The sequence below is a fragment of the Cibotium barometz genome, chromosome 58 (assembly GCF_041138505.1).
Source record: "Cibotium barometz isolate CiBa-2024 chromosome 58, ASM4113850v1, whole genome shotgun sequence".
NCBI classification, from domain to species: Eukaryota; Viridiplantae; Streptophyta; class Polypodiopsida; order Cyatheales; family Cibotiaceae; genus Cibotium; species Cibotium barometz.
This window is the reverse complement of record NC_141103.1, coordinates 1,857,354-1,882,475: the sequence shown is the minus strand read 5'-3', so window position 1 is coordinate 1,882,475 and position 25,122 is coordinate 1,857,354. Positions and strand designations below refer to the sequence as shown.

At 44.6% G+C, this 25,122-nt stretch overlaps 1 protein-coding gene across 1 annotated transcript in view; it reads right to left on the bottom strand.

Annotated features, from left to right (window-relative positions):
• The window catches only part of LOC147605793 (Transducin/WD40 repeat-like superfamily protein), a 156,014-nt gene extending 142,454 nt beyond the window's left edge, over positions 1-13,560 (bottom strand). Inside the window, exons 1-2 of the mRNA XM_086792959.1 lie at positions 13,003-13,560; positions 12,844-12,928 (exon numbers count right to left, since the gene is read on the bottom strand). Coding sequence (XP_086649085.1) covers positions 12,844-12,928; positions 13,003-13,134 — 217 coding nt within the window. The 5' untranslated portion in view covers positions 13,135-13,560. The remainder of the gene's footprint in view (positions 1-12,843; positions 12,929-13,002) is intronic.
• Positions 13,561-25,122: the final 11,562 nt, after the last annotated feature.

Here is a 25,122-nt window from a genome sequence, read left to right as displayed (position 1 = left end):
AATTGAAACCAAGCAATGTCAATGTCCTCATGCATTTGAAGGGGCAAGGGCTCAATGGCTTGCAAAACCATTTCCTTGAAATCAGCATGCACAAGATAACTGTTGTTTAAAAGCAACAGCCTATGTTTCTGAAGAATAGAGAGATCTTGTGGCATGTCGAAATAAAGGCCTAACCATAAAGGAGAATGATCAGAGAGTAACATGGAACGATCAATCCATAGTTTGCAAACAAAATCATCATATTGGTCAGCATGTAACAAGTACCAGCGATCCAGACGTGTCCAGATATGCGGAAAAGCATTGTGGTTAAAAGTAAACCCTTGCAGATGAGGGAATACATGTTGCCATAGGTCCAAAAATATTGCAAGAAGAGAGCAAATCATTCCATGTTCTGCGTTCAGCTCCAAGCATATGAGTTCTTCCAGTGGAGTTAAATTCAGGAGATGGAGCATTATTAAAATCTCCACAAAGGAATGCATTATGGAGCCAGGGATAAGCCAACATTTGTGACCATATATTTGCCCTGTCAGCTGAGCTTTGTGGTGCATAAACTGCTGCAAATTCATAAATTTGTCCATACAATAAACATTGAATGACCATCCATCTGCCAGCAGAATCATTGTAGGCCAACATTGGTTGTAGATCATGCTTAACAAGCATAAAAACTCCCGAGTAATGCTGAGTGCCCGCATAAAATATATCATAACCTGCAAAGTGACCTGATTGACCCACTAAGGTATGCTGATTGTGTTCTTGCACACACACCAGATGAGGCTGCATTTTATGTACATAGTGCCAAAACAACCTAAATTTACTTGGATCACAAAGTCCTCTAATATTGTACGAAAGACATTTTATTGGAGCATCAAACATCAAATCTGTACAAAGGTATATACAGTGAACAGCCAGCAAAATCAATGCTGCATAACAACAACTGAATCAGGGAGAGAGCCCTCGCCCTGAATCAAGAGAGACTCATGCATATTCGTATCAACACACATATCCAAAGCATTTACATCGGCATCCATACTCGAGGAAGCACCTCGAACTACATCTGACCATATTCTAGAAAGCATAGTCGATGAAGTGGAAGACTGTGTAATAGTGGCAGATGCAGTCCAATTACGTGAAGGAATGGGAGCACGACGAACCATAGTAGCTTTTTTCGGAGTTTTCCATTCAACCGAAGATATTTTATCTTTTCCTTTATCCTTGGGTTGATTAGGCACTGCCAAAGAAGAAACAGCTTGTGGAAAAACTTTAGCTTTTCCTTTCTCTTTCTCCTTTTGAGTATTTCGAGTGGCTTGATTTGTTGGTATCTCCTTAATTTGAGTTGGCTGCTCATTCGCTGAGATGGGAGGTACAGCAGATAACGGCGGAGGATGCAGCAAAGAAGGACATTCAGAAGCCATATGCCCAAACTTATGACAAGTGAAACAAGCACCTGCAAAGACTCCCCAATTTAATTTGAAGTAACGTGCACCCATGCCACGCACATTTTCTACTTCAACAGCAATTGCTGGTGGTTGCTCATGGTCTGTATCCCACAAGATGCAAAATCTGTTTTTGTTTCCTGTAGGACGAGGTGCACAAACCACTTTGCCCAGAGTGGCTGCTATACCTGGCAAATGTTCCCTCAAATATTCTGGAAAATCCACGACCTCGACCCAAACAGGACAACGATACCTAATCAAGGACTGATAGTCCTTGGTCGGGGACCAAGGTAACACATGTACCAACTGTACACCAAACATAAGGGGAGAAGATTCAAGCATCTGCTGCTTATATTGACCATCAGACAGTAATACATCATAAAAACCCCTTGCTGCAAAGTGAACTCCATCTACAAAGGGTCCACCTAGAATGGACTGAATCCATTGAGCTACTTCTTGCGCAGAAGGCATTTTACCTGGAAAGAAGAGAATAATCCCTTTCTCTGAGTATCTACGCAGAGGAGACACAATCGTCGGCAATTTATTGACACGATTGTCTACAAAGTCCTCACATAAAGCCTCATATACAAACTGTGCATCCGACGAATCTTGCTTGATCATGGTGACAAATTCAATTGCAGCATGCTGCCTCTTGTTACTGTCTGCAGCATTATCCCGGCGAGCATAGGTCACAACAGTCTCAGACATAATTGCAAGAGTAAAGTCTGAACAACACTGCTAAACAACTCTCTTTTTTTTTTTTTTTTGAAAGCTGTATGCTGTATACAGGAGGCTTTGAAATTTAGGCGAGTAAACTTGCAGCTTCGAAGCAAAAGGAGTCGCAGGCGAAGAGGCGAACAAGGTCGCAAGCAATAGGCGAGTTGGGTTGCAGGCGATAGGCGAACTGCGAGCAGTCGAACAGGCGACCTGGGTCGCAGGTGAGTAGAGTCGCAACTTCGATGGCAAAGGGAGTCGCAGGCGATAAGCGAGCTGGGTCGCAGGCGATAGGTGAACTGGATCGCAGGCGAGCAGTCGAAGAGAGAAACTGGGTCTCAGGCGAGCAGGCCTCTCTCTCACACACGTGCGCGCGCGCACACACACACACGCACACACACGAGCGCACAGAGAAGAAAAGCGAGCTAAACAGCAGGTCGTGAACCCTAGAACGCAGCGAACCAGAGCTCCTCGCAAGCACTCATGTTCCACCAAAACACACACACACACACACACACAAACATATATATATACATACATACATATGTATGTATGTATATATAAATGTAAATAAAAACACACACACACACACATGTATACACACATATACATATATATATTTTCTATTTAATTTATATTTTATTAAAAGCTACTTTTTATTCTCTATCTCTCACTCTCTTTCTCTCTCTTTTCACCCTCCCTCATTACATCTCTCTCTCTCTCTCTCTCTCTCTCTCTCTCTCTCTCTCTCTCTTCAGGTCTGCCCCATCTCACTCTCTCTCAAGCACATTCTACACATAGATGTAGATGTACACATATGCATGCATATACTCTCTCTCTCTCTCTCTCTCTCTCTCTCTCTCTCTCTCTCTCTCACACACACACACATGTACACACCGCACATACACTAATCTAAACGCACTCTCTCTCCTCCCACACAAACTATCTCCTACATAGAAATTATCTGCCTCTCTCTCTCTCTCTCTCTCTCTCTCTCTCTCTGTTCTTGCTTGAGCTGCGGAGACATAGAGATAGCCTGCTTAGGCGCACAGAGAGCCAGACTCAGAGGCACATTACAGACTTCGTTAGTCCGGCCATCACTGCGCCAGATGGACCACAGCAGCAGCAGGACATGGATACCGCCCACACCAGGGGTACACTGATTGATCGTGCGATTGAGCTTGGGTGGTCCAGACGCCCACGACTACGGAGGAGGGCATCCCAGCATAGACGGAGGTTGCAGCGGCAGATTCGGATTATTCCTTGCGAGGCATGCGAGACACCCAGTCAGGGTGCTGACCACAGAGGATATTGAGGAGATCTGCCAGTGTCCGATGCGGCACATATTATGAGATGGAGGTACCTCCATAGTGTACCTTCCAGTTCCAGTTTCATTTTCTAGGTGCCAGTAGTATCATCTTTATTTTTCATTTTCTGGGGTTTTTTTATCCAGACATTGTATCAGATCCACCATGATGTAACTTTTGGTCTCATAGGTCATTATGGCCTTTTGAAGACGTTAATATAACATTTCATTTCATTTCATTTCTCTCTCTCTCTCTCACACACACACACACACACACACACACTTTTTTTTTGGTAAATCCATGAACAATATATTATCAAAGAAATTTACATGAGAGTCTCCAAAACGGAGAGCCTCAACGGGAAATCACAAGCAAAGAGAAACTATTTCCAGGCATGACTGATGAAGATCTCCGTGGAGGCAAGCATCATAAACAGATTGCCGTAAGGAGCTTCTAAAATACTGATAAGATTGCAAAAACGGTTTCCCAAAATATCTCATGTTGTGATCCTGCCATATGGTCCAGAAAGCCCAATATCTGACCCAGTACAAAAGTAAAGAGTAATGGACCGTGGCTGTAGAGAGTATGCCAAAAAGCCAAAAGTGTTTCCCAAAAAAAGAGTTAGGGAAACGAAGGTGAAGTAACATGGAAATTTTGAGGATGAAAGCCTTAGTGCTGGAGCACGTCCAAAACAAATGAGGCACCATTTCAGAAGGGGCCATGCATCGAAGACAAGAAGCAGATGCAATCCTTCGTTTAGCAAGAGTGAACCCCACAGATAAGGAACCTGTAAGACAACGCCATAGGAAAAGCTTTTGCTTGAGAGGCAATTTACTCCTCCATAAATTACGAAGATTCTTTCGCCACCAAGCAAGTGATTTTGTCATATGCCAAAGAGAATTAGCATGTGAATGAATCCATGGTGATGGCTGGAGGAGAGAGTATGTCGTCCTAACCGTTAGGTCAGAAAGAATAACACGACGAGAATTTGAGCCCACCGGGTGTAACTGCCAATCCTGTAATCTGTCCCTGTTAGATAAAGGAGGGATGGGAAGAAAAGGCTGCAACAAGTCAGCAATTTTCCCCCAAATGAACCTGTGATGCATGGCTAGTGGATAGGAAGCCATAGCCTGAGGGAAGGAAAGCATTTGACCAGTAGCATCAACAACATCATTTATGCACCTAATCCCCAATTTGCTCGGATTGTATGCCCGAATCGGCTCTTGCAGGGCCAATGGAGAATCAAAAACAGCACTCCAGTAAATGCTTTCCTGCCGAAGGGAATTGGCATGAGACAAAAGGAGGGGTGCCCAATGAGCATGCAAAAGGACCTGTTTCCAATTGCAAATAAGTGAAGTGGCAAAAGGGAAGCCCGGGATAGAACCTACAAATCTGCCCAAAATGACCTCCCAATGATCAATAATCCATGCACCATGTGCAGAAGTGCGTAAGGCCGTGCACATGGTTGCAAGCATACGAGTCCATGGTTGCGTCTGACGAGAAAAGGTGAGTAGAAGAGGAATTTTCCTTGCCAAGACATGACGCGCAATATTCAGCACATTCAATCCGCCATGCATCCTCGGGGAACAAACTTTTGCCATCCGCATAAGTCTTAAAGCTTTAGCAGAAGACTTTGTTTTCCATAATAGCTCCATAGCATGAGACATGAAAGCAGAAATGTCCTGAGAGGTCCAATGTATCAAAGGCAAATAGTACTGAACATAGGCCATGATAATCGACTGGACAATCCGGAGCCTAACATGGAGTGGCCAGAAGGAGAGCTTCCAGTCGTGGAGCTTGGCATGAAGCTAGTCAAAAATCCACTTTAACTGTTGTTTCCTAGTGATGTACCAGCCAATAGAGTAACCAAGATGGCGGACCACATCATAGGGCTGCATAATGTGTCCGGGCCATAAAAGAACATGCCAATCATATAGATGCAGAGGTATGAGGCTGGATTTGTCAAAATTGACATGCAGGCCAGCAGCCATGCCATATATAGAGAGAGTGTCCATAAGAGTCTTCAACTGCTGTGGAGAATTATGCTGCATAAAGAAGGAGTCATCTGCATATGCCTGAGCCATAAAGGGAGGGTGTCCAGGAATCTGAAGACCAATGAGAAGGTCCTGCGCGGTAAGATAATCCAAGTATCTGAGAAGTGGGTGAGTGGCAATGGCATATAAGAGAGCACTGAGTGGACACCCTTGTCTGACCGAACAACCCAAGGACCAAGATTGAGAAAGATGATTGCCAAGGATGCATTGGGCTGTAGAGTCAGCATACAAGTAGTAGATGACATTAGCCATTTTTGGCCCGAATCCCATCTGAGCCATTGTCTGTGAGATAAAATCCCAGTTGACTGTGTCAAAAGCTTTAGCAAAGTCCACTTGCATAATAAAAACATCCTGGTCAGAATATTTTGCATATTCAATAGCCATGAGAGCATTGCCAATATTATCATGGATCTGCCACCTAGGAACAAAGCCATATTGCAAGGGATGCAGCCCCTCATAAAGCACTTGGTGAAGACGGTGCACCAGCATTTTAGCAAAGAGTTTGTAAACAACAGGCATCAATGTGATGGGCCTCCAATCCATGAGATGCTCACACAAATTCCGCTTGGGGATGAGTTTAACTATGCCATGCTTCCATGATTGGGGGAGTACTCCTGTATGCCAAGCCTCATTAATCATTTGCAGGATAACACCTTTAAGGTCTTCCCAAAAGTGTAAGAAAAATTCCACCGTGAGGCCATCGTGCCTTACCAGTGCTAAGATGGGACAAGGCATCATCAAGCTCCACATCAGTGAAAGGCATATCAAGTTTGAGAGCTTCCTGTGGGTTGAGAATGGAAAGAACATGCTGTAAAAGAGTATCCCGAGTGGACAAGCACAAAGCCAGACTTGTGGCTAAAGGTTATGCTCAGCGGCTTGGCATCGACTATGAGGATACCTTTGCACCGACAACGAGGACGACCACGATTCAGACTGTTCGTGCCCTTGCCTCTTCTCAGCGGTGACCCGTATATCAGATGGATGTAAAATCTGTGTTCCTTAATGGTGGCTTGCAGGATGAGGTGTATGTTGAGCAGCCTCCAAGCTTTAAGGTTCCGGGATCAAAGAGAATGGTTTACAAGTTGCGAAAGGCCTTGTATGGTCTTACGCAGGCTCCTAGGGCTTGGAATCAGAAGATTGATTCCTTCTTTCTACAAACAGGATTTCAGAGATCAGTTGCAGATCCTAACTCGTATCTCTTTCGCGAACACGGTTTGGTCACGTTTATTATCCTTTATGTGGATGATCTCATTCTCACTGGTGGTCATATGGAGCACATAGCAATGAAGAAGGCTGCCTTGTCAAACGAGCTTGAGATGACCGACTTAGGCTTACCCCATTTCTTCTTGGGATTGGAGATTTGGCAAACCCAGAGAGGGTTCTTTGTTTCTCAACAATGGTATGTTCATGAGTTGCTTGAGGCCTTTGGGATGGAGAACTGCAAGCCTATTACTTCACTAATGGACCCGAACACCAAGCTTACAGTGAATGATCCTTGTGAGCAGGTTGATGCCTCTCTATATTGGAAGCTCGTTGGTTCATTGATTTGGTTGCTGAACACAAGATTGGACTTGAGCTTTCCCGTCGGGCTGTTGAGCTCATTCATGCAAACGCCTTTGAAGACTCGTTGGGACGCAGGATTGCGAATCTTGTGGTATCTGCAGGGTACGAAGGATCTTGGACTTTTCTATGACACTAGAGGGGGAACGACAAATGGAGTCAAACTCCAAGGTTGGAGTGACTCAGATTGGGGAGGAGATCTAGACACGAGGAGATCTACATCAGGCTACGGATTTACCCTTGGCTCAGGAGCTATATCATGGAGCAGTAAGAGGCAGCCAACTTTTGCCTTGTCGTCTACAGAGGCAAAGTACCGGGTTGCTTGTGGTGCTGCTTGCGAGGTTGTGTGGCTTCGAAGGTTGCTTGGCGAGGTTGGGTTTCCACAGAAGGATCCCACGGTCATCGAGGTGCGATAACCAGAGCTGTATAGCTATTGCTTGAAACCCAGTCTTCCATGCCCGGACCAAGCACATAGAGATACAATATCACTTTGTTCGTGAGAAGATTTTTGGATGGTGACATCTTGCTTGTTTATTGTTGAACGAAGGACAATGCCGCGGACCTCTTCACGAAGTCTGTACCTCAGGCTATGCTCCGGCAGCACTCCAACTCGTTGGGGTTGGTTCCACATCCAGGAGCTGAGAGGGGGTGTTAGCAGTCATCTCCTGTCTGTACATATTGCTCACTGAGGGCCTTTGTTGTGGGTGTGCCCGCCCAGAGCCTTTTCTCATTTTTCCCCATTTTTTTCGTATTTTTTTTGGTCGTGGGCCTGTCCAATGCCGGCCGATTGATGTTTCTCTTCTGGCCGACTAAAAATGCCCTGGGGCAACTTGATTTTGCTGGCTGACTGGCTGTTTTTCCTAGTCATGGACCTGATGGCTGTTGTCGGCTGTTTTATGGCTGCCGACCAGCCTAGGAGGGTGGTATAAATACCACCCTTGGTCCCCCACTTCCTCTTGTACCAGATCTTGCGTATATAGCAGAGTTTATACAGCTTCTCTCTCTCTCTCTCTTCTACGTTTTGTTCTCTATAGCAGTTCTCATATTTCCATTGTGCATTCTGACAACACCTAGTCTTGTACCGGTACCCGGAACTTGTGTATATAGCAGAGTTTATCCAGCCTCTCTCTCTCTCTACACTTCTGCGTTTTGTTCTCCGCAACACACTTCTCATTTTTCCACCATGCATTCCGACAACTTGTTGGCCAAGTTTGCTATAGGTGCCTCCTTTTGTCCACTTGTACATGCCCAAAATAATGATAAGTCCAGCCCGTCTTTAATGATGTATTGTCTAAAAATGGTATTTTGTCTAGCCCTAAAGGAGATTTATGTGGATTATTCTAGGTTTATTAGATTTTTTCCATCTTTTTGTGTCTTGTTGCTGGCCAATAGCCTCTGGCCCGGCCAACCAGCAGTCCACTTGACTATATATATATATAGCATTACCTCTTCATTCATTCTCTAGTACCACTTCCTAAACATATCCGGTACCACATCATATCTACTGCTGCTGCTGCTGCCAGCGCCTGCCCTACATCAACACATCTTCTTCGTTGACAACATATCTGCGGCGTTTTTCCCTCAGCAACATACCTTGGGACAGCAGCCCATTCTCTGCTACATATCATCAGCGTTTTATCTTCGGCTCATGAGACAGCAACCCTCTCTGCTACACTTCAGCACATTAGTGTTTTATCTTCAGTTTACACTTCGGGACAGTAGCCCACTCTTTGTTACACAGTACAGCACCTCAGCGTTTTATCATCAGTACATTTCTTGGGACAGCAGCCCACTCTCTACTACAGCACACCATCGTATTTCTTCTACTGTTTACCATGGGACAGCAGCCCTCTCTGCTCACCATCTCACCTCATCGAGACAGCAGCCCTCTTTGCTTATCTTCACCATCGACACCACTCGGGACGGCAGCCCTCTCTGCTCCTCACCATCACTCAGGTATTGCAGCACCCTCGTCACCGGAGCTTGCACCACAACCACTTGGGACAGCAGCCCTCTCTGCTCCTCACCACCCCTCAGGTATTGCAGCACCCTCGTCACCGGAGCTTGCACCACTCAGGACAGCAGCCCTCTCTGCTCTCCATCACCACTCAAGCACCGCAGCACCCTTGTCACTAGAGTCTACATCCCTTCCGCTGCTTACTACCATCTCAGAGTGCCTCTACATCCACCGACGCGAGCCTTCAACACCGACCACCTCACAGAGTGCCTTTGCCTCACATCGATGCGAGCCTTCGTCACCGACCGTGCTTCAGCTCCGACATCATCTTTGCTTCTGCACTGGTCTTCTTCTACTCAGAGTCACCTCACATCAGAGGGCTCTTGTACATATGTTCACTCACCATTATATATAGACTCACTCATCTATTTCATGCTGTGTTGTTTTGCTCTGATCTCTCATACATCTAGTCTTTTCATCCTTTTACCCTCACAGTGTGAACACAACAACTTATAAATGTTATAAGTCACTTTATATGCTAAAGATCCCATGCTACTTTTGCTCAAAAGCCATCTTTGGGGTTTGGCATAAGTGGCTTCACCCAAGTCTAGGTAATTGGTAGAGGTGGCAAAGCTAGATAGTGTGCCAAGAAGGATACTACCAAGTTTGCCACTAGCACATAACAGAGTAAGTGGTCAGGGCCTTGTGGTCGTGGTTAGGAGACCCGATCGGTGTAGTGGTCGAAGCCACCATGTAGTCTTTTGCAAAGGGATTTAGAGGGCTAGATCCTTGGTGAAGTTGTTGGTGCATTAGACCCTTGAGGTAATAGAATTCCTTGTCCTCATGGCCACCTTTTTGAGAAGAATGAGCAATACTTCAGCTTTCTTCTATGAAAAATCCTTGTTCACACCTTGGTTCTAGACAGTGTGTTAAACACTGTTCAAGACTAGTGAGGGGACCAAATTGGTGACACATGCTGTCCAAGCTGCGCTTGTCTCTTGGGCAGCACCCAGACTTGGCCGACTGGCTGCTGGGCAGCCCTTCAAGCCTTGCCGCCTAGCCGGGCTAGCTCTAGGGCCTGTCGGCTGCCTTGCCCAGCCCCTCTATAGGCTGGTGGGAAAGGCCTAGGGCCTTCCTAGCCCTTCTTGGGCGGCCTAGAGCCTACCAAATGCCCAAATCAAAAGATGCAACATCTCCCTTCTTGGGATATCCCCTAAGGACTGGCCCCATCTACACATAATCCTACATGCTTCTACACATGCCTCGCAACTGGTTGCAAGCCAATTACTCAGGTCACCTAACATCATTCGAGAGGGAGACTCACAATACGGACTAGCAATGCTTCATGTGCACGACAATGCACACTTGACCTTGAACGCTTAGAGTGGAATCCTGGCTGACTCGTCCCCGACTCGGCTCACATGGAACCAATTTCCACTCAAGAACCTGCACCTTCTTGATCAAATATGTCTAAGTGGCATCCAAGTGTGGGATGCACGTGTCAAGGGATTAGGTCATATTAAGCAAATTAAGCATGATTGAAGACTTAATACTGAAATTAAAGACAAGTAGAGTAGAAAGCTGTGTGTTTTGCATTGATAGTCGAGGCCTTCTTAAATAGGGCCTGAAAAGCTACAAGTGAAGAGGCACATCCTGTGACATGTGAGAGATTGACCGTCGTAAACACAACCTTAGGCTAACTAAACTTCACTTAATGATGCTTAAGAGATAGACAAATAGTGTCAATGCAATGCAATGCAGTATATTAGATGAATGGGTTTACAATGAGATCTAAATAGATCTATGATGCTGTCCTAGATGGAGATCCTTCTCGGGATGAGAGGGATGGGCTGAATGCTGATGCTGAGGACGGTTCCTTGCTCCAATGCTGAGGTCCACCCTTCGATGCCGGCTTCCCTCTATGTAGGAGGTAGGAATGATGAACTATATGCTGAATATGCTGCCTATGGTGCTGAATATGCTGATTTGATGACTATCTGCCGGATGAACTGCTGTTCCACTGACTTTCCCTTGCCTCTTGGGAAGGAAACGCAGAAGGGAAGCTTGGACTTGATGTATGCTGAAAACGCTAATGAACTGATGCTGAACTGATGCTCTCCTTGTTGCCTGGGAAGGAAACGCTGAGGAGATGGATGATCTATGAACTGAACTGAGATATGATGGACTGAATGGATGCGCTTCTTATATATATGTGGGAATGATGCTGGTCGGCCAGCTATTAAGCTGTCGGCCAGCTCCTATATGCTCACGACCTGCCATAAATACCCTGAAGGCTGTCGGCTGGTCATCATGTGCTGTCGGCTGGTGCTAACAGCCCCGACCTGATGCAACTAAATGCCTTACATGCTCATGAAGGCTAAGGTAATGATGTTGGTGCTGATACACACCCATATACATGCTTATGCTGATATATGCCTGAATAATACTTAGATGTTCTGATTAATGCTTGATGATGCCATGCCAATTGTACACCTGATGGGTGTGCACGTGACATTCCCCTCTGCTAAACTGTTGCTAGGTGGTATACCTGGCAACCTTTCGACTCCTCTGGTGATCCTACTCCACTGAAACCACTGCCCCCTTCTGACTTCTTCTGCCGGGATTGAGGTCGACTGTAGGAGTTGAATCCTTTGAGCCATAGACTTGTCTACTGCGGGAACATGAATGGCAAATGCTGCTAAAACTACTTGGAGATACCTGAGTTACCCCTGACCAGTCTGTGGAATCCTTTCACCCACCATCTCCGTTGTTCCTGAGCCTCCTGAGGCGACGCTGATCTCTGTGCATTCAGTTTTCGGCAGTGTTAAGCATATCATAAAAACGCTTCCGCAAGCAAGTGCATGTTACACTCAACCTACTAGTTCAAGATGTCAAATATAGTGGTGAACTATGGGCATAACGAAGAGAGACACAGAAGCAAAGTCAGTAACATGACTACTAAGGTCAGGGTTCAGTGGAGGAGAAACCTCCATTTATCATTTCACATGAAAACTCCGTATTCGCATATGCATCAGCACATCAAACCATGACAAACAATCACAGACTAAGTTCGTTCCCATCACCATTCTAAAGCCATGTTGCTCAAAATTTGCTGGGATTAATGGCCACCATCCTACTTGATATTGCCATATTGCTCAAAAATTGCCTCCCGTATGTGCTACTCCCTCCAGAAAATGGCTCGCTCTTAACATAGCACCATTGTATGTAAGAGAATGGCCTCAAGTGGGACTTGGTTCGGATCGACATAGCACAAATCTCAGCCAAAATCGGCCTGATTTAAAGAATACCCTGCAATTCTGAAGTTGCATCTGTGTCAATCATCTCTGAGATCAGTTGTCGCCATCGTCTCTTTGATTTCTGTGTATTGCAGAGCTGTCAGGTTCTTTTCATTTGGTCTGTAACCATTTGTCCTCAGCATGCTGAGGGGTCAGGCAGAAAAGGCCTGAACCATCTTTTTCAGCTCCCAAATGCTAGCCCCCTTCCCTCATCCTTGACGGCCGTAAAAGGCTTTCCCTTGTTAAAGGGATCGCAACTGCTGACATAGAGCTTGAGCTGAGATGCAAATTTGCTTGTGGCATGAGAAAGCAAGAAGAGATGGTAAACGAAGAGCTGGCTGGTTTTGCAAATTCGGGTGCTCTCTGCAGCATTATTTGATAATGAGAAGCCTTGAAAGATAACCAGATTGAGGGAAGTGTGAGTAGTGATAGCAATCCGTTTGCATCTAAAATCACCTCATGCCTCTGGCTTTAAATCAAAATCGAAACAGTGGATCTGGGCGTAGGAGAAGTATCATATACCTGGTTCTCCCTCCGCGAGCTTCTGCAATTTGGCTCCGACTAGTCGTCTGGCGTCTACGCCCCCAGCATTCAGCTCGTACACCACCTAATACATGCGATTATTTATTAGATCCCCACAGACGGGAGAAATGGATTTCTGGTGTGGTGGTGTTCGCGAACCTGGCGATGCTCCCAGTCCCACACCACAACATTGTCAGAGGCGTCGGCGGTGGCGAGCCAAGGATGCGTTGGATGCAGCTCCAAGCGAACGATCTTCTCGTTGGTGGGTCGAAATGCTCTCGATCGCAACATCCTGTCCTCTCGCTCTGCACGATTTCCCTTCTACGATAAATAACATGAGTCCAAAGTAAATGTTAGTGCGAGGTTCTAAAGCATGCTCATTGCTTGTTCAGTGTGAGGTTCTAAAGCATGCTCATTGCTTATGTCCGTGAAAGACCAGTATATGTGAGCGTACCAATAGCTAGAAACAATACTAGTAGCAATTATAGCATTGAATCTTCTTATTGACAATCAAGGACATAAAGCAGAGAAGATGAGAAGATTGCAACGAGAGAGAGAGAGAGAGAGAGAGAATATAGCAGAATATTTAGAGAGAGAGAGAGAGAGAGAGAGAGAGAGAGAGAATATAGCAGAATATTTGGAGGCAAAATACAGCCTATAAGACCCAATCATCAAGTACAAAGGTTTCTAAATGTCCAAAACAATCACTTTGTGTATGTCCATGCAATGTTTTTTAACAACTAAATACCTCCTTCATCAAAGCGGCAATGGAAAGAGCCTTTCTCCTTGCAATAGAAAAGGCGGAAGCATTTTTATGTTCATAGATGTGAGGAAAGCGTGCATAGATGGAGACATAAGCAAGACACCCAAATAAGGTATACCTCTTTGTCTTTTGCACCCCAAGGGGGCATAGTTGTGACTCAAATACCCCATGTTAACTTCTAGACTAGCATTGGTGCTAATGGGGCATAAGTAATAGGCAACGACTATCATGGCATCACATGCCCACCACTCTAGCCAAAAAAACTTATTGTGCAAAGAGTTGATTTGTGAAGTGTGATCAAGTGTCATTTGGTACTTTGCCATAGACCTGCAACCATGTGGGTGCACTAGCTCGTCCATCGTGTCCTCACTTTGTTGTCACAACAGGATGCTTCCTTTGTTGCTAAGGGGGTGAAGATAGAGCTTCCTTTGCCTAGATGGAGGCAAGAAGGAGATGGCCTTCATTGTGGTTCTCTCTCACAAAAGGTCGATGGGGAAGAAGCTAATGAGAGGGAGAAGCCTATAATCAAACCTATCTAGCAAACATCCATCAAGCAAGCAAGATTCAATAGAACATAAGAAGGTGGGTAGGAAGAAGAAAGAGAGCTCACAAGTATTCTATCTGTAAGGGAATGAATGTGTCTTTCTAGTGTCAAAAATGACTTACAAATGGCTAGCTTTCACGCTAGGCTGGACAAAACTTTAAAATAGTCCCACGTCACTAGTTCTGGTCATAAGCAAGTATATACTAGAAGTATGAGATTTCCCTATTTATCATTAAGCTCATGGTAAGGCTATTTTCTAACATCCAATGCCATCTTACAAGCAAGATGGCAAAGAATTGGGCATCTGTTACGTCCATCGTTGTCTTACAAGAATTGGGCATCCGTTACATGCGGGGAAGACGGCAAAGTGGCTTACAGTAGGTAAGGCTAGTAAAACCATGTTAACTTGCAAAGTGGCTAACATAGCCCTTCTTAATGGTGACCGTGTCCTCGCGTCCCCAAGCTTGGGTGGTGCAGATGTGCTACCAGTTCCAGAGAGGTGTGGATGGTCGAATGATATAGTCAGTGAAGAGATCAGCCACGTGCTTCGAGGCCTGTTGGAGATAGAGGTTGGTTGGCCCTTAGAGTCAAGAAGCATGTCAAGGCTACATGTGATGTAATGTGCACGAAAAAATGTGTGATGCAAGGCATCATCTTCGAGTTCATGAGTCGATTGGGTCCGTTCAAGGAAACAGGGCACGTGGCTTGCTTTTGTTGATTTAAACCTGGTCATTTGATTAGGAATAGCCGATAATGATCCTGAATGGTTTGGCACGGCAAGCTATAATTATCTCATGGTGAAAGTCGAGACTAGAGTGCTTTGTTATTTCTTAGGAATAGCCGATAATGATCCTGAATGGTTTGGCATGGCAAGCCATAATTATCTCATGGTGAAAGTCGAGACTAGAGTGCTTTCTTATAAGAAAGATGCTTGTGAAGTGAAAAGCCCTTATTTAATAATGCATGGGCTATGAGGGTTGAAGGGTGCCCATGTGTGTACTCTTGCATGTGTTGACTTCAACTCGCTACTTTCTTCAACTCTTACTTCTACTTTCCTTGACATTTTTTCACTTTGGTTGAGAGAAAAACAAATGAGTGGATTTTTATCATTTGACGACTAGGCGTTGATGATAAGATTGGGTTGTGAAAAAGAATGCACCCTATCTAGAGATGTACCTGAGGGAGTGATGCATGCACATGTTGTGGTACTTTTGGGGTCAAGCAAGTGATTATGGTCTATAGTTTATCTCATATATTTGATCAAGGAGAACCATGGGCTTCTACATTGAAGTGTGTTTCACCAAGAAGCTTATGTTGTTGGTGGTATACATGTGTTCCTTGTGTAGGAGTTATCTCCTTAGACCAAGAATAGTGCTCATGTGTTTTATATGCAGTGAAAACATTGAAGCATGTTTTATATGCAAGAGTTATCTCCTGGTATTGAGAATAGTGCTCATGTGTTTAGAGAGGAACATACATTTTTTTTATGAAGGTATGGGCATGACTTAGTGAGAGTTACAGTTGTAGATGGATGTAGGTACGATCGGGGATAGATAGAAAGAACATGCATTTGTCTATAGAGGTATAAGCGTTCGTGAGCCATAAGGGTGCCGACGTGGACATGCTAAGGAACGTCCATTCCTTAGTGGATAAATGGTCGTTTGCTTAGGAGAAGTGCAGCCATGAATTGTGCTAGCAAAAATATTTTCAGTGGGGGGAATGGGCATACACTTGGGAAAGTACATGCGTTCACTTATCAAGGAACGAATGTATGTCTGTGAAGGTAGGGGCATACGCTCACATACATTGGCAAGTATCTTAACTGCATTGAAATGGCTAATCGGTGGCTAATAGTAGCTACCTTCAAATATTCCCTTGACACCTTAGCTATACTTCCTTTACGCGTTATTTTTGGTAGCAGCACCAACAGGGGAGGCAGCGGAGCTACCCATGATCCTTGAATATGAGCCCTAGTGTCTAGTTGATCCTTGAATATGAGCCCTAGTGTCTAGTTGATCCTTCGCACCAATGCTAGTAGCTTCATAACCATGCTGGCCTCTTGCAGTTGGTATTTTACTGCCATAGCTGCTAGCCCTCCATCTTTTAGAATGCTAGCTTTTTTGCCCTCTCCCTCTAGAGTAACCTCCCTTTCCACCAGAGCCATGATTGGATTGCGGTAGATCGCCATAGCCAGAAAAGCAGACCTTTGGAATCCACCCTTCAATCTTCGGTCGTGCAAAGAAGGCGGTGCTATGACTTTATGCATGGGTTGCGTGCCTCCATGCAAGAGGAGATGGATAGGTGGAAGGTAGACATGCAGGTACACATGGCAACTCAGCTCAACAAGATGCGAGAGAAAATAGTCCAAATGTTGGACGCAAAAACCAGCCACCATGCCTCACTAATCATGGAATTGGAGGCCCAAGTCGCCACCCTTAAAGTGAAAAATGAGACCTTGAGGGCACGTACTCAATTCGAAGAAGGAGAAATTCAGTCATCCGTCAACGATGAGCTGAATACATTTAGAGAGCAAATGAGGACCCTCTAAGAACAGGAGGAGAAGAAGGCAAACAAGGCACCCACATGGGCCGAGATGATTAAGAAGACACAGAAACAAGTGGAAGAATTGGGCAGCTAGATTGAGGTTGCTAAGAAGCAACGGAACCAACCATCATTACCAAACATCATCAATAATGACACACTCGAAGAGGAGAAAAAAGGAAGAATAGGGCACTGATGAATGTGAGAGTGGTGGGATGGAAGGAAGGAGCCTCGCCAAAAGACGACGCCATAGCACTATGCAAAAGGATGGAAATCTCTGATAACCTCTTCGTCGAGGCATGGAGGGTGGGCAAAGACACCACCAAGGAACGTGCACTCATCATCAAGTTTACAGGGCTAGAGGTGAGGCAAGCATTCCTTACCAAAAGGCGGGCACTAAAAGGAGAAAAGACTTACCTCGAAGACGATCTCACACTACCACACGTGGCACACATGAAGGAGTGCATGCCACGCATCTTGGATGCACAAAAGGCAGGGAAATGGGTAGTGTACAGAGATGGGAGGGTGATCATCACCGAGCGACCTGCCCAATGACAATGTGAGACCTATGAGACCAAGGTAGAGATTGCGGTTTGGAGCTGCAATGGCGCCTTGAGGACAGATGCAGGTCTATTGGAGGAGACATTTAGAGGGAGAGACTTGGTACTATACACAGAGACACATCAATGCCAGGGGAGTTGGCTTCCAAAGTGAGAGGATACAGATGGGAGTCTGCTCACTTCCCACAGCCATGCATAGTAGGGGGGTACCCGAGGGTAAGGAGGGTGGCTTTACTATACAGGGAGGAGCTTCAGCATGCGATATAGGTGGTCGGGGGCAAGATGAGGCTGCACGGTTTTTGTGGGTGAGGATCCAGACAGAGAGGGCCCGAGATATCTACCTTGCAGTGTGCTACTTTCCACCCTCCAATTCTAAATATGCCAACCATGGAGAGTCCTCGTACCTACCCCTTTATGATGACATTTTAAAGTTTTCCAGTCTAGGGGACATCCTCCTAGCTAGAGACTTCAATGCCCGCACCGCATGTGCATAGGTACCCTTCTTTGAGATAGATGATCCCATATACCAAGAGATTGCACGGCGGGTACAAATCTGAAGCAGACATCATAGGATACAGCAGCCCGCACAAAATATAGAGAGTAACTCTTAGCCCTTGACGGAGCTCATAGGTTAGCCATTTATAATGGTCTAGCCAGATGGCCTGGATCCAAATCCTTCACCTCCTACACCCTCGGACATGGAGCCAGTAGAGTGGAGCTCTCACCAACTTCTTCCATACCAACACTCCGAGGGTCGATCCACGCACCATACCCGGACCAACAAAGGCTAGTGTAGGAGCTTAGCCGAGAGGTGTGACACTCAACAAAACCACTAGGTTATGCAGAGCTCAACGCCCCAGACCCTATGGCCCTCGCCCATGGCCACGCCACCACACGAGGATCTGGGCCATCATCTCCCATCATCGCAGGACCTTCTCACGCCTGCTCAATTTTACCACCTTGAGCACCATGTCACAGTGGCTCATGAGGGATGTATTAGGGTGATATGAGAGCTCTCTACTCATGTATTGGGTTGATATGAGAGCTCTCTACTCATGTACCTAGATCAAATTTTATAGATCTAGATTTTTGTTATCTTTCTTTTTACTATTTTGTACCCAGGATGATGTACCTCATGGATATGTGTAACCTTTTGGTCTCATAGGTCATTTTGGCCTTTTGAAGACGTTAATACAACTTTCTTCTTTCTTTATCTCTCTCTCTCTCTCTCTCTCTCTCTCTCTCTCTCTCTCTCTCTCTCTCTCTCTCTCTCTCTCTCTCTCTCTCTCTCTCTCTCTCTCTCTATATATATATATATATATACGTTTTCTCTACTCCACTCCGGCACTGTGGCTTGCTGTCGGGAATTCGGAAGGTAGCAAGCGATGGAGACAATTGTCGTGGGTGCACCAAATATGTGTTGGTGGCTTGAAGGTAATAGGTCGAGGCAGTGCCCATGGGTGTGCACCAATACTGGGAGCCGCCAGTTGTAAACGCTAGGGCACATGGGTGGTGGGAGGCCAGGGGCAAAGTTGGGACATGTGAGGCATAAGATAGCGGGGACGGTGAGAGGCAAAGCACCAACAAGGGCCGTGGGCCCCCCTGGCCCCCCAAGTATGGTGGCCAGGCAAGGGGAGGCAAGGGGCCATCAACGATTCTGGCCATGCAGGGAAAACCAAGCTTCTTTTTAAAATTTAAAATTTTACTTTTAAAAAACAAAGTAAAAGGGCGTCTTTTTTTTCTTTAAAAAAATCAAATAATTGGGAAAAGAAAGAAAGGAGGGGGTTTTTTAAATTTAGGAGGGGGGGGGATTAAAAGATGAAGGGGATAAGAGGATGTGTAAATTTGAAGAAACAAAAGGGGGGGGGCTAAGGGGTGCGTAAAAAATGTTAAAAGGGTGGTGGGATTTATTTTTATGGACGTGTAACCGTAACTATGTGTGTAATTGTGTGCATGTAAAAGGGTGGAGGGGGATTTATTTTTATGGATTTGTGTGTGTAATTGTGTGCACGTAGTAGGGTGTGTATATGCGTATGTGCATGTAGGAGGGTGTGTATATGCGTGCATGCATGTGCACGAGTGTATTTTATGATTATGCACGTGAGGATGTGTAAGTGTGTTTTGTGATTGTGCACGTGCAAGTGTGAAATTGTGCTTTGTGATTTTGTATGTACGAGTGCCTGTTATTTTTTATCTTGTTTTGGTTTTTTAATCTAAGTTTTCAGTCATTCTTGATATATATGTATGTATAGTTGATAGGGTGTGTTACATATGAACAACTAGGGTTTAAGGTTCCCGACTTATCGTGTCGGCTTGATGAGCGAAGGTAGAAAATGGCTTACCCATCCACAATGAAACCTTTGACACCACTATCATTGGCTTTGTTAACGTGCTTGATTAAACTTTAGTCTTCGAGCTAGCAAGTTGGTGTTGTGGCATCGTGCACGAGGGTGTTGTGGGACTGTGGTGGTCCTTTGATCCTTAAGATCGCTTGGCGATGGATTCAAGGGAGTGTGTGCACATGGCCCTCTTTGGGTTTTGGCACCATGGTTGGCTCTTATTTATAATTAATTAGGAAAAGAAATAAAGGAGGGTTTTTTTTAACGTAGGAGGGGGGGTGATGTTGGGACTAAAAGATGAAGGGGATAAGGGATGTGTAAAATTGAAGAAACAAAAGGGGGGGGGTTTAAGGGGTTTGTAAAAAATGTTAAAAGGGTGGGGGGATTAATTTTTATAGATTTGTGTGCATGTGTGAAAATGTGTGCACGTAGAAGGGTGTGTATGTGTGCGTGCATGCGCAGAAGTGTCTTTTATGATTATGCATGTGCAAATGTGTAAGTGTGTTTTGTGCACGTGTAGGTGTGCAAGTGTGTTTGTTGTTTTTTTATTTTGTTTTGGTTTTTTAATTTAAGTTTTCAATCATTCTTGATATATATGTATACACAGTTGATAGGGTGTGCTACATTACGTATGCACAACTGGGCTTTAAGGTTTCTAGGTTATCGTGTGGGCTCAATGAGTGAAGGTGGAAAATGGCTTGCCTGTCCACAATGAAAGCTTTGATACCACTATCATTGGCATTGTTAGCTCACATGATTAAACTTGGCCTTCGATCTAGCAAGTTGATGTTGTAGCATAGTGCACGAGGGTGTTATGGGATTGTGGTTGTCCTTTGAGCCTTGAGATCACTTGGCGAAGAATTCAAGGGAGTGTGTGCATGGCTGGCCTTCTTGGCATTTTGGCAGTGGGGACTGGCTTTGCTTTCACTTTACGGCCCATTGGTGAAACATCCACGAACTCTTCCAACTGCTTTGTTGGTGGTGTCATCATGTGAGTCGAGGTGGAAGCCACTACTCTAAACTCGTGCTTAAACTTTGGGGATGGTGACATAGGCATGAATTTTGGATTTAGCATTTGATGACATATATTGTAGCCACTACTCTTAACTTATGCTTAAACTTCGGGGATGGTGACAGAGGCATGACTTTTGGTCTCCACTCCATCTTGGATTTGACATTTGATGTGATGTATTGTAGAGGCTTGCGGGATATGGCCACATGGGCCACTACACATGTCCATAAAATCTGCCAACTACTTGGCAGGTGGTTTCACCACATGAGTTGAGGTGGAAGTCACTACTCTCCACTCATGCTTAAACTTTGGAGACAGTGATGGCAAAGGCATGGCTTTAGGTCTCCACGACTCTTCACTCATGTATTGTAGTTAGCCACTACTCTCCAATCATGCTTAAACTTTGGAGATGGCGCTGGTAGAGGTATGGCTTTAGGACTCCACTACATCTTAGATTTGACATTTGTTGATAGCATGTATTGTAGAGGATTGTGATGAGGTATGGCCACTATGCACATGGGCCACTACATGTGGGCTTAGTGAAATGTCTACAAACTCTTCCAACTACTTCATAGGTGGTGTTGGCACATGAGTTGAGGTGGAAGCCCACTACCCCACTACTCTCCACTCATGCTTAAACTTCGGGGGGGGGTGTCAGAGGCATGACTTTAGGTCTCAATTCCATCTTGGATTTAATGTTTGATGGCATGTATTGCAAAGGCCTGCCAAATTTCTTTGACCTCAAAACCTAAATGTAGGATTCCCTTCGTAGAATCCTTGAGCTTTTAGCAGCTTTAGTAGCATCAAGGTTAAGTGGTATAGTTTGGGACCGATCTCCATGCATGAACAAAGTGATGGGAAGATTTGGGTAGCCATGATGGCACACAACTTATCGAGGCGGCATGGAAAGTGATAGTAGGCAATGTAGAGGTTCTTCATACCAAGCCTCCATTGGTTGTGGAAGTGGTGTGGATCCTTCACCGCGAGGTAGTTGCTAGTAGCGATCCGCACCCTCCAATTGGCGCGAAAAGAGTACTAGGACCTCGTGGATTGATTGGCATCGGTAGATGGAGGTTTGGGACATCTTGGCGACAGCAAGGTATTATGATCAGATCTCAAAGCATGATGCCTAGAGACTGGCTTTCTTTGTGGTGAGTATGTCAACCAATGCGAGGTGTTGGTGGTGGTGTTAAGTTAGAGTCGAAAGCAAAGGTTATATACATTGAAGTGCTGTAGAGGTACATGTACTTTGAGGATTGACGTTTACACAACAAGGTTAATTGTAGGTACATGTGTTTGTAGGTTATATACATTGAAGTGCTTTAGAGGTAAATGTACTTTGAGGATTGACATTTACACAACAAGGTTAATTGTAGGTACATGTGTTTGTGTGTGTTGTGAGATGTGAGAAGTGAAAAGTGAAAAAAAAAGAGTGATGCCCATAGTGAAATCTATAGAGGTGACATGCATGGGCAATGGATAGAAGGTGTGCCCGTGTGGGGGCCCTTCGCCAACGAAGACTTCTCCAACACGACTCCTTTCTTCAACTCTCTTTGCAGCTTTCTTGTACATTTAATGTCATCCTTATTCTTGGGGAGTCAAGATCTTAGAGGTTATAGCTTTGCCCATAGCTTACAATGGAACTGGGTGGCCTTTGTGGCTAGATGGATTTGGTAATGTTGAGCATTGATGGGGATTGAGGTAGGGCGGAGAAAATGGGTGGTGTGGTCAAAGATGAGGCCACAAAAGTTTCCTGGTGATTTGGGGAAGGTCCAAGTGATGGGTTGTACCATGGGCCAAGCTTGCACCCACCATGTCCCCCCATCCAGAATTGTACTTGTATGGTTGTCAGTGATGAGGCTTAATGTAGGTTTATGAAAGGATAATGCTTATGTGTCTATACCATACAAAGCCCATGGATATATGGTAGGTGGTATGCATGGGCAGCACTGGGTAAAAGGTGGGCTCATGTAGAAGCTTCTTTTGGTGGTGAAAACTAACCCCAATATGAAGAAATCCCTCCAAGTCTTCTTCAACTTACTAACTCTTATTTTGACCACAGAATGGTCTTAAACTGCTTGTGGTGTCTGTGTCTAATGAGTCTATTATGGAAACTTGGAACCCTTGCCATGCTGCTTGGTGGCGTGGCGGGGGTTCTTTTTGTGGTATCGGGGAAGCCTTGCTTGCTCTCTCTCCAACCCACTCTCTCTTATTCTTCTCTTATTCTCAAGCTTCTTCTCTCACCCTTAACCACTCTCTATCCTTCTTCTCAAGCTTCTTCTCTCACCCTTAACCACTCTCTCTCCTTCTTCTCTTGTTCTCAAGCTTCTTCTCTCGCCCTTAACCACAAGACCTCTCTTCGCGCTTTCACACACATGAGCGCTCCCAACCCTCTTCTTTTAACGGTGAGAAGAAATTTATCTCTTGAGCTCTCTCATACCCCCAATTAACCTTTATCTCAATTGTTGCAAATACACTAGCAGGGGACACCACCATATTAAATAGTTTATACCCAAAGTTAACTTACTGGACCACCATACCACCATTGACCTAAACCGCCACATGAGATGGGCTGCCTTTTGCTTGATTGAGCTTCCTGACCTGAGTCTGGGTGAACACACAAAGGACACATGCATACTTTGACATCTTTTCTCTTCCCTTCCTCAGATTTGGACCTCTAGGAATTATTTTGTGATGAAAGACATTAACTTAAACATCAACTACTGCATGTATTAGTGCCTTCTAAGTTCATTATAGCAAAGAGGGTGGGGACAAGGTTCATAGACTATGGGGAGTCTTGATAGAAGTAACAAGACCAACAATTAGGTCTTCAAGAAATGTCATAGCCTCTCCCAGGGCATGGATCACAAGGTGGTTATTTCTTGTCCTTGAGTTTGATTTCATTGTCTTAGTAAGAAAAGGGTTAATCAATGTAAGAGCTTACTATATGTCAAGGATCTTCAGTGTGGCAAGCAAACGAGAGTTAAGGACGATCTTCCTGACACTCCTCGATTCCAAATCATCTTAGTGCCAAGATGGAGCTATGAGATTGCTCAGTTCTTGAGCCATGAATTCCCTTTAGATAAATCAATGTCCTTAAAAAAGAATAGACAATTAGTCAAGACAGTAGCTTGTGCATGCTTATCTCAGGGCAATTCTATAAAAAAGAGTGAGATAACACCCTAAGACTTTACGTGTGTGAGGATGAGTATGTTGATATTCTTGAACAAGCGCATGCATGAGTTGCTAGTGGAGGGCACTTTGGGAGTGAAATCACTACTTGTAAGGTCCTCTATACCAAATTGTGGTGGCTCCTATAGAATATATTAAAATATGTGATGAGTGTCAGTGCTTCACAATACCACAACAAAGAGATAGGATTCCCTTATAACCGATTATGTATGTTAGGCCATTTGCTAAGTGGGGAATGGATTTTGTTAGTAGTGAAAAACATGCAAGGACGATATATTATCGTAGCTATACGAACTATGTAACCATAATAAATGGGTGGAGGCTAAAGCCACAGTCAAGATTGATGCCATGACTATTGCCAAGTTCCTCTACGAGAATGTCATCACAAGGTTTGGATGTCCCCTAGAACTTATAAGTGATTGACGGACTCATTTCTTAAGTGATGTGATAGACTTCCATTTATAAAAAATTATGCTTGTCCACACTGTAAGTCTTCTCCTTATTATCTGTAGAAAAAATGGATAAGCTGAGAGCACAAACAAGGTCTTATGTGTAGTGCTCTCGAAAAATAGTCAAAGCTTGAACCGCCTACAAAACATTGATAGGCACTACATGTTCTCCCTGTAGTGCTCTCAAAAAACAGTCAAAGCTTGAACTGCCTACAAAACATTTATTAGGGACTACATGTTCTCCCTGTAGAATTCATGATCCCAACTTTGAGGGTAGCCACCAACAAATAGAATGAATTAGCCATGAGTTATCTGAAGAATGACTTATAGAACCTGAAAAAGTGAATGAGGCCAGGTTGCACTCATTGGTAGGCATGCATGCTAAAAAGAAAATGAGAAAAAGATGGTTTGATTTGAACATCAAGACCAATAGGTTTAAGGTAGGGGATTTTGTCCTTCTATACAACCTTAAGAAAAACAAATGAAAACTTAATCTTAGAGGGATGGGTCCTTTTAGGATCTATGAACTCCCTTCATGAGGAACTATTCACTTAGAAACATTGGATGGAGTCTAAATGAAAGGATCCTCGATGGGAGAAAACTTAGAAAGTTCTATGGACCTCTCTTATATGACCAACTCAAAACCATCCATCAAGCAGAGGACACAAAAAAGAAGAAAATAGAAAGGAAAAAATAGGCTCACCAAGAATCCAAGGCTTACAAGGAGAAAGCTAAACAATGGAGTGGAATCCAACCTTTGAACATGGCTAATGTAAACATTGTTGATGAAGATGAAGAAGTGAAGCCCACAAGACTTTGCTTGGATTTCCTCAATATCACAAAAGATTTAGCCAAGCGTGCTCTCGAAGTTGGAGCATG